The sequence below is a fragment of the Macrobrachium rosenbergii genome, chromosome 6, assembly GCF_040412425.1.
Source record: "Macrobrachium rosenbergii isolate ZJJX-2024 chromosome 6, ASM4041242v1, whole genome shotgun sequence".
NCBI lineage: Eukaryota > Metazoa > Arthropoda > Malacostraca > Decapoda > Palaemonidae > Macrobrachium > Macrobrachium rosenbergii.
Genome location: NC_089746.1, coordinates 65,045,096 through 65,055,880, shown reverse-complemented (window position 1 = coordinate 65,055,880; position 10,785 = coordinate 65,045,096). Strand labels below are relative to the sequence as shown.

Here is a 10,785-nt window from a genome sequence, read left to right as displayed (position 1 = left end):
TATATATATATATATATACAGATGGATAGATAGATAGATATTGCAAAAACTCAATCGGGAAAATAGGAAGATCCAAAGGTCTGTGGACTTGACGTTCGACCTATTCCATTTTAGGAGGTATTTTTCGTCTCTGCAATGAGAACGTCGAGCATGAGTCTATGCGCTGCAATTTGAGACCTCGCATTCAGGAAAGTTATTGCTTCCATTCACTCCTGGAATACTTTCACGTATTTTATCATTTGTGTCTTTTGTAATTGTAATTTCGTTTATTAACTGTGTATCCCTCGCTGGAGAAATTAAAATGCCCTTTCAAAAACAAATAAATCAAACGAACATTACCGAATAAGGCAAAGTTTATCACAAATTAACACTTCTTCCACACGTACCGTTGTTTTTCATCACGGCTCCACGCGAATGCGTCCACGTTCGGAATTGCAAATTTGAACGACCATAATCATCATAGGCAATAAAGAACCAGTGGCAACTGGCAGTGAAAGGGCTCAGTGCCAACCAAGTTCCGTCTTGGGTTCCTCCTGCCGTAAGCCGACCTGCCCAACTGACCCTTTTATCTGCCTCGCTCCCACGACAGCGAGTCTTGCCGAAAGTAAGAGTGAATGCGGCTGCTGTCTGCTCCAGCAGGTGATCTGGAACGGTGATGGCTTTGGTCGTGGCTCGAGACTCAACATTTTAGTTTGGCTTCAGTGCGTGTATGTGGTCCCATATCCTGTCTCACGGGCTAAAGGAACAGACAGAGTAAATAAGGTAAGAAATGCTTAGATGGTATCTCACGACGCGCGAAGAATGACGTAATCCGATTTCCTGTAGCTTCGGGTGCGTTCTGTGGTGTTCGTTTCTGTACTGATCAGTGTTTATCTTATACTGTTAAATATGTTTATTTGCTTTCTTCTTTTATCGTTATAACTGTACATTCTCTGGTCTTTGAAATGTTTTTAACACAAAGAAATATTGTACATTTATGTTCATTATGAACATACTAAGATATAGCCAAACACACACACATAGACGCTCTGAATTTCCTCTGCTACAAATTCAGGATCACAAATTTTGTACGCTCTTAAAAACATCCCTGAGAAGACTGATCGTTTTATCTAGGGGCGATGGCTGAAAAAATTGTGAATGAAAGCATTCACTGCTGCTGGTTTCCGGTATATTTTGAGTTTAAATCAGTTGTCGGTTCTCATAACGACTAGAAATGGTAGGGTTATATATTATATATATTATATTTTTTTCATGTTTTGTACGTGTGGACAGAACTCGATGAGTGACTACCTCATGACTGTATGACATTACCGTGCCTAGGAAATGCCGAAATGTGAGGTTTGAACAGCACCTGCAGGTCGAAAGTGTTAGCAAATGCTGATCATACATGTAATATAAACCTGAAATGGTTATTCGTAAGAAAAAGGCATGGATGAAATCGACCATTTTGCGTTTGAATATGTCTGTGATGGTGTAGCCTCGAGTTGACTAAGGGCTGTCGAAGTATTTGTGCATTTCAGTACCTGAAAAAATTGATTATTGTAGATTTCCATACAATTAGCCTCATTTACTTTATATATTCAAATGTAAGCATATAGGCTACAGGGCATCTGCAGTCAAACATGAATTATTCACTGAACTGTAGAATGAATATAGTAGGACGAAGAACAAGCAGAAGTTACTTTTAAACTTAGAAAACTACATAAAATGCCAAAGCACTTTGCAAAAATGTTAAGCAAAAGAAAGAGAACATCCTGTTACTAGAAAATCAGATATTTAAAAAGAAATACTCATGAACCCTGAACTGGTTTTCCAACAATGAACCTTGTTCAAAGTGCATTGTCAAATTAGCTGTAGGCTAATGTTTGGCGATAGCCATCCGGGTTACTAAAAAAAGGCTTGCAACTTTCTTATTATATGAGCAGAACTCTGCACGGAACCGTTGCCCGCAGGCCTTCATGTGACGCTGGCCTTTGTTAGATAAGAGAAAGCCTTTGATATCTGAATCGTGCGGCACATGGTCGCCACAACGATATTCAAGCACCAGAGGATTCTGCTATCATGGGTTACGGTATCAGAGTATAATTCTGGTGTTTATGAAATACTCTGCGTCGACCGCCGGAACATAAAAATTCCCGCGGAAATAAAAGTTCCCGCGGAAATACTAATCAGTTTCGCGGGTTGCAGTCATGGTTTTGTAACAGAGGTGTTCTTAAGCTGAAGCCGTAAAGCGTAATGTAACCTGCGCTGTGCAGTTCTCATAGTGATGCTGGGATATATAAGTACCGATTTGTCGTAGCGTGCAAGTGAAATGAAACGATAACAAAGGTAGCACACTTGCACGCACGCGCATACATTCATCCGCCAACTTCGTTTCAAAATCGAGTTAAAAATGGAGGACTATACCGTCCAGAGCCAACCCCTATAAAGGTAAAATCTCATATATATATATATATATATATATATATATATATATATATATATATATATATATATATATATATATATATATATATATATATATATATAACATGACGTTTTAGGGTACTATTATTTTATCAAGGACGTCAACGTCAAAAGTACAAAACACAGGTATGTATGAAAACACTGTCAAAAATGTTAAGCAATAATGAAAATAGTAACCGCTAGGCCAAGCAATTCCAAAGACTATATGCTCTATGGGAACCTGTATGGGATGGTTTGCCCGCGTGCTCAGGGTTAGAAAATTAATTTCCATTCCAGTATAATCATCATGCTTGTTTCTCATTGAATAGAAAAAAATTAAAAAACTCTGCAGTTGGGAAAACTTGCAGAAAATGAAGCATTATTTTCCCATCGTTGCACAATTACCAAATGGGTTATGCTTCGCGACGTGGGACCTCTACAGTATATATTAAGCAGTCTCAAACACGGTGAATAATTCAAACAATTCGATTCCTTGACACGTGTCATAATCACGTGGTTACTGTTTAGTTTTCTGTAAAAGAAACTTGAGACGGCCATTTATCTGTCCGTCCGCACTTTTTCTGTCCGCCTTCAGATCTTAAAAACTACTAAGGCTAGAGGTCTGCAAAGTGGTATGTAGATCATCTACCCTCCAATCATCAAACATACCAAATTCCAGCCCTCTAGCCTCGGTACTTTTTTTTTTTTTATTTAAGGTTAAAGTTAGTCATGATCGTGCGTCTGGCACCCCAATAGGTGCCAACAACACAGGCCTCTCTTTTACAAGCCGTTGGCTCCTGTAAATCATAGCGCCGGGAGAGCTGGCCTTGATAATTTTAATTACAGTACCAACTTACCCATTCCTGAATTTGAAGCACCAGAGATGATGGTAATAGTGCGGTATTTTAATGCAATAATACCAATACACATTTGACATGAGATATAGGAATCTTACATTACAGCACTCGGCACCTAGAGTTGGCAACATACACACAGTAATCCTTAGACACGGTGTGTTGTATTGCTATTTTACGTACATAATTGCACAGTGCAAAACCTGGCATCTGTGTAGGATTCAGTTAAACCAATATATATATAAAAAAAAGGCCAGAGCAATATCCTTTCCATATCAAAACTCCTTGATCATTATAAATGAAGCACTGATGAGTCCTTCGTATGTGTGTGTGTCCAAACTTCGTACTCATTAAGTGCCCTGTTCATCATACATTGTCATGTCTACTCATAAGTTGCGTAACAGTCATAAGGATTTCTTTTCCAGGCAGAATTCAGCGAGAACCTCAAGAACAGCGATAATGGCGCTTGTCAAACCTAAGCTGATGACTCCCACCACAGTCCTTCTGATTTCTCTCTTCATGGGGGGCTATGGAAAACATATTGTTTTGGATACCGGTAAGTTACAAGCTTGTGTGTGATATCACGTCCATTATTTGCAGTCAAATCCTGGATATCAGTAAAATAGGTATCTAAAAGTAGACCCCTCTGCTGACTTAAAGAGACATGATAGAAGCGTGCTCTACTTCTTGAACGCAAATTTTTCATCATTTTTAGTTCATCCAGTGTTGTAAGCCATCATTCTTCTGACGTACAATGTATTCTTGTACCTGAAATACAATAGCCCACAGAACGTTCACCCCCCTTCATTGACTAATACCTTTTTTTCTTCATTGCACTTTAAAAATTCTTTTTAATCGCTCCTACGTCTTCACAATGGTTAACTGATCACCGTTTTTCTCTACTAGACTAAGGACGCTCCCCTCTAATTCACGTAAATTGTCTTTGTAGGAACAAATCATCTCTGGCTCCTCTGGACTTTAAAGTGCGAGACAGATCATGACTTTAGATAAACCGACCAACAGACGAAGATATCGACGAAAGAGATTGAAAAAATTGAGGCTTTTCATCGACTGTAATTAGACGACGGATCTTGGACGCGGGTGACCCCCTGTGAAAGGTTGAACGACAGACTTCATGTGAGGGCCCTGGTGCTATTTTGGTGAGTGTTATCTGTACAGGAACGAAATAAACAAGAATATCAAGATTTTATGTGAAGTGAGATTTGGTATCTGATGTTCCAGTTAAAATTAGTAAAATAAACCTAAAGGTGTAAATTTTGTCATATGTATTTTACTGGTGAAAGCGTTTGGATCTCCTGAGAACATTTCTAAATTTCATTTAAATGTAAGTAAAACATGTCCTCCTGGGAGGTAAAATCATATATATATATATAACCTGACTATCATCATCTTTAATTATTGTAAGTCTGACTTTCAAAATATCTTCCTGAAACGCTTAACGCTGAAACATCTGCTGCATGAGCGACTTTTAAACAAAACGCACTCATTACGCTTCCCTACCAGATGTTTAACGTATTCTTCGATTGTTTCAGGTGGTTCAATATCAGAGGATCACCAAAACCCTGTTTCTACCCCACCTCCTCAACAGAGGGACTTCCCAGCGAACTTCAGCCTCTATCTGCTTCCCCTCAGATACCCCTTACAGAATATCACTGAGCTGCAAATCGACCCTCCCTACATGAATGTGGACTGGGACCGCTTTTCTCGATCAAGGGTTGTTGATTTCTCAGAGGCATCTCGCCTTCCCAGGCCCCAAGAGGAGTTCGTGTCTACTTTTATGGCCGAGCCCAACGGGCGAACGATTTTCTCTTTGCATCCAGATGACTCGCAGTTACAAAAGCCTTTAACAAAGTTGTCTCAGATGCCATCGTCTGCCGGAAATATTCTCCCATCAACGGCAGGAGAACTCCGTCCTATTTTGAAAATTGGCCCTACGCCCTTTGAGACTGATTCTCCTCCACAAGGTGCTGATGCCCTACTGCCAGCTCATCCACTGGGTGCGACATTTGTTCTCCCTCGCATCCCCCGTGTTTTACCAGTCATTGAAAGTGTTCCAGATTCTACATCTGGTATTCCTGACTTATTAAAGGGCTCACCTTCAATGACACGTCCTCGAAATATTATAGCTGAGGACTCACGACCGTTAACCAGTCACTCCAAGAGTTCTTTGTTCAATCACTTGGGAAAAACACCAGAAAAAACATTCAGCGTCCCTCAAAATCCTTCCCAGAGCAACGAATTACGTTCTGACACTCGATCCAAACTGAGCTTCACCATCGCTAAGGACTTTCCTCCCACAGTGAATGAAACTCACATGTCTCGCTTCATCACTATCCAGCCCGACGTAAGAAGTCAAGCTGGCATCAACTCCATCACTCCTGGAGAGCTGAACCTGATTCTATACTCTTACCGAGATGACCGAGCGATGTTCAACGAAATTGAATGCAGGTACGCTTGTCACGAACGCTCGAGTTCCGGCTTGGAGTGCGTTGTTGACGATGAGTGTTGCAGCAATCTTTTCGGATACAGCGACAAATACACAGATTGTGTAAAGATGGAAATTTTAGCCAGTGCATTAAATGATACTAGCAGATGATCTCAAATATGGCGCTGATAGTTATTAATGGCTCGGCTTTTCAACCTAACAATTGGATCGAAACATAGCACAAAAATACGCACGCTTATTTAAAATTCTGACTTTTGTCCTTTAGCTATTTTGAAAGTTATTTCCTTGTTCCCTTCCATAATGGCAGATCTGTTCCTCAGTCAAACTGTAGCGACAATGGCTTTAAATAACGAAATCTAATGAAATATATCACTGGATAACAGAAATACAAAATGCAGACGAAATTTAGGTGCAAGAGTGAATGACCTTGTCATAGAAATGGGTAAACCTGCTCCTCAACTTTCAAACATCATGAAACTTATCCATACGTTGAAAGTATGAGTGGTTTTCGCTGCTAAATGTTGTGGGTATCAAAGAAGAACGATTTAACAAAATCTCTTTAGCAATAGCGTTTTTGCAAACAAAATGCGATGGTTAAGAAAAGGTGTGAAAACTGTACTGTGGTAAAAATGTCCTATGAAGTGCTGGATGAATTATTTTCAGGATTCATAGGCCTATCAGTTCCGTAACAGTTAATATTTTCTATCCACGAGTTAAGCACAACACCTACATTATATGCTTCTCCTCTCTCTCTCTCTCTCTCTCTCTCTCTCTCTCTCTCTCTCTCTCTCTCTCTCTCCTCCTCAATGAGCTTATGAATATTTAAAAAAAAGAAGCACAAAAAATTAGTAAATGTAAAAGAAAGCAAAAGGAACGAATAAAATTATCAGAGTTCGTGTCATGCACTGGTTTTCGAAATACGAACCGGCAACTCCTTAGACTCAAACGGTGGACTTTCACTCTTTCCACCACAGGAAGACAGAATGATGAAATCTCAGTAGGGAACCAATTCTATCACCTTTTTTTTCCAACGGGATTTTTTTTTTTTTTGCCCATATTCTACCGTGAGGTCAGTGACCCGGTTATTTGGGAAGTCGGGTAAATAATAGTGCCCGGTTACGTTTCCTGTGGCATAGCAACGGTTTCGTGATTCTTTTCAAACATATTGCGTAGAACTCTTCTCAGAGCGTTTTCTTAATCCCTCATATGCAAAAGCAGTTGACGTTTGATTTTGAATTTATGTTAATATTTGCTAAATATAGTAGGACTAAATCATATAGCTGTAAAAAGTGATAACAAGGAGATGGAGTGGAATTGAAAAGAAAAATTATCCTTTTCATCATTCTTAAACTGGCTTAACAACGTAATAGGTCAATGAATTAAAACAAAAAAGAAAAAATTCACCATAAAGAATAATACATAGAAAAGCCTTAATTTATATTTCAGATACTGAAGAACTACTTACAAAAAACACACAAAAGCTGAATTATGAAAAGTAAAAGAAATAATATGAATTGTCCGCGAGATGTGAAAAGAACATCAGATATTTCTGCCATCTCAACCCACAAAGGGGAAATGCTTTCATACGGCCAGCACAGTTTCTTCGGCGCAAGCGAGTTGTCTGTACAGCATATAATGCTGCATGAAATTTTCAGCCGCGGCCCATGAAACTTGGTCACGGTCAGGTGGTGGCCATGGCCCATGAAACTCTTAGCTGCGGCTCATTAAACTCAGCCACTGAGTGCCAGAAGTATGATTATGGCTAAATTTAACCTTAAATAAAAATAAAAACTACTGAGGCTAGACGGCTGCGCTTTGGTATGTTTGATGACTGGAGGGTGGATGATCAACATACCAATTTACAACCCTCTAGCCTCAGGAGTTTTTAAGTTCTGAGGGCGGACAGAAAAAGTGTGGACGGACAGACAAATAGTTATCTTAATAGTTTTCTTTGACAAAACTAAAAATCTGCAGCAAGAAAAGGAAAAGACTTTCAATAAAAGTCTAGCTCTGAAGGCCACTAAATAGTCATCTCGGCGTGACTATAGAGCTGAGAGTAGGCTTTTTAGCAAGAAACAAATGAGGAAGCCATTAGGGCGATTTGCTGATGACTTAAAGGCAAATGGTAGAGAGAGCTGAAAAAAGAAAGTTTTCTGTGTTACCCAGGCCTGTACCGAGGGCGCGGAGCCCCCCCCCCAAAAAAAAATTCTGCAAGTCCATATTTTCTGTGAAAATTCTGTTAACCAAAGTCAGTGCTTTGAATAACATCTAATTGGGCAGAAGGGCATAGACCGTATGCCCAGTTTTTCTTCTTAATATAACTAAACATTTTCAAGTATTTCATCTTGTATATACCTATATATGAAATGACATATATAGAAACAAAAGGTCCAGTTTTGGGAAAAATGGCCCCCCCATAAAAAAAACTTCTGGGTACGGGCCTGTTACCTATGACATTAGGAAAACCAACAGCAACTTCTTTGTTAATAACATTCGTAAATTTTACATGATGAAGAATCTCAATCATTTTTAATATAGATATCCGCTTTTTGTTTGTATGCTAACATTTTAGATGGTTTGAGTTTGTATGTTTGTTGGTCATAACAGCAAAAATAAAAAGCTATCTTTTTGATAACGAGTTGGTTTTATTTCCATTTTAAATTCCGTTATACCTGTGCGTTTTGGTGAAGGTACCTTTTACTGTGTACACAAAACCCAATGCTGACAGTTTTTTATTTGATTCTCCGTTAAAAATTGAACAAAATACGTTGCTGTGTTGACTAGAATTCATCTGACATTTTAAATCTCCTTTGGTCTATTATGATATATGTTTTCACACACATAGAAACCCTTATTTCCCTCTCTCCAAAAATATACCGGCTTTGCTATTGACTTTAGAAGTCATTTCTTCCACCCGAGTCATTTCTTGTTTTTATTCAGCAGCAAACTATTTAAAAGAGGATAATGAGAAACATGTTGAAAATATCGGGGAGGAAGACGATGCCTAGGCTGAATATGAGCTCAGGCTTTTATCGGATATTTCTGTCAGTGGAATTATGCCTCATTCTGCTGCGTAATGCCATACTAACCAGTCCTTTTCCCATTCCATTGCCTACTTTAAAGTATCATTATAGATCAGTGTCAGTGTAATCTGGTGAATGATAACTGTACATTCATTATTTTTCTATAGTGTTATATGATGTTAGCCTCTGAGCCTACTTCCCGGCGTTATTAAAACAGTGAAACCTCTGGTTGCTGTCTAAATGAGTGGCTGCAGACTAACCTCTACCCAAAGAAGAGTGTCCTAATTTAGGTATAATATATCCCTACCTGTCCTACCACGAAATGATCAACAGTATCAGCTTAACCTAAGTAACCTCGTAAGTTTTAAGTAATGCTTGGCGGCCAAGCCATTACACGTACGATTCTGATCCCAATTGTTAGAAGGTCTGAATGGTTCGGTTTAGTCATTTTCATATATTTTTGCAAAGGTAGAAGTGACCTATATAAGTAACAGGAGGGATATGAATCTGGGAAACTCTATCTCTATTAGGATCAAACGATGGGGCTTGTGACATGGGTGGCAGAATTTTCACCCTTCACTCGATATTTAATGGGAGAAATAGCAAAATTAAACCTTAAAGAAAACCTTTCAAAAGACTGAAACTTTATTAACAAAATGAGCTATAGGAAACTGCCATGCGAACTAAAATAAGCATGTGAAGTCTTCGTAAAATAGGTGTTGAAGGCAATTTGGAATCCAATATGGCGTCTCCCAAAATAATTTGACAAAAATGAGTGGCGATTCGACACTTCCTTCCCAGCGCTCATTTAATGGTGTACTGAAACTGACTGCGTATATATGTAATGTTTATGGATATTACTAAAGATTTTAGTTGTAATCAACACGATAAAACAACATTTTGTTGCCTATACTAGTGAAAATATTAGACATGGAATTCCCTTCTGTCATGTGGTTGAACTGAAATGCATTTTTACCTTTAATCCGTGGTTTTCTCCTAACTGACCCCACAACTGAAGCTCCACAGTGCTTATTTGATTGTAATTATACACATTTTGTTCTTAATTCACTCACAATACCACTTAAAATACGTGAGAATGTTTGTTTACAGCACGTTATCCAGTGGCTAAACTGTGGTGGGAACAATTTTCCAGCCTTATTGTACATCTGGCTGCCACAAACACCCGAGAGCGGACGACCCATTAGTGAACTGTTTACGGTAGAAATGTAGTATTTTGTTGTTAGGACTTTTAATTTATTCAAGTCCATATTACTGCGTATACGTCTGAGACATGTAATGTGTACATATGAGTGTTACCACTTTGGCAAAAATGCAAGAAAGTCGAGTATGGCAATATATGTAGAACTGGTACGAGAGTCAAAATGACATGACGTCAAAATACAGAACTGGAATAAAGGTTTTATTAAATCCAAAATTAATTATTTAAAACACCATTATATTTGACAAAACTTACACTCTGTATGTGATATATTTGTTACACTGTATGTAAAATATATTAATTAATAAAATAAATAGGAAAACGCGAAAAATAGCTACATGTAATGTTCACAGCAAATGCGTTGAAATTTGTTTCAGGAATCTGGTTTGCTCCAACAAAAAATATTTTCAAATTAATTATAATGAACACGTAATACATTTACTCAATTTATAACCTTATTCTGGTATTTAGATACATAGTTATTTAAATATAATATCTAGCGCTCTGGCGTCCCGAAAATTCGCTAGAGTTCCCCGTCCAATCACCAAAGGCGCCAGCGTTTACCACATATGTCAAGGAAACAGTATCAGCGTCAATGGGTACAAAATATTTTGCTGATTTAACACAGGAAATAGGCAGTTTGTTTACACAAGTGACTCGGTAAATATCGAGATGGCGTCACTCGTCCATTTTTAAAGTGTTTAAGTAAAAGTTCCGAGAGCGTCATGGCCGGTAATTTAGCAGAACCGCGCACGGCTAAATCTTCACGACCCTCTG

The 10,785-nt window shown here is 38.5% G+C and overlaps 1 protein-coding gene across 1 annotated transcript; it reads left to right on the top strand.

Moving 5' to 3' along the window:
- The first annotated feature begins 512 nt into the window (after positions 1 to 512).
- LOC136839658 (uncharacterized) lies at positions 513 to 8,401 on the top strand. Its single transcript, XM_067105983.1, has 3 exons — positions 513 to 762; positions 3,725 to 3,855; positions 4,853 to 8,401. Exons 2-3 carry the CDS (start codon positions 3,759 to 3,761, stop codon positions 5,914 to 5,916), a joined length of 1,161 nt encoding a protein of 386 aa, XP_066962084.1. The 5' UTR covers positions 513 to 762; positions 3,725 to 3,758; the 3' UTR covers positions 5,917 to 8,401.
- Positions 8,402 to 10,785: the final 2,384 nt, after the last annotated feature.

Coding starts and splice junctions, on each gene's coding strand:
- LOC136839658 (XM_067105983.1), top strand. CDS start 3,759: ATGGCGCTTGTCAAACCTAAGCTGATGACTCCCACCACAGTCCTTCTG. Junction 3,856..4,852: donor ACATATTGTTTTGGATACCG/GTAAGTTACAAG, acceptor CGATTGTTTCAG/GTGGTTCAATATCAGAGGAT.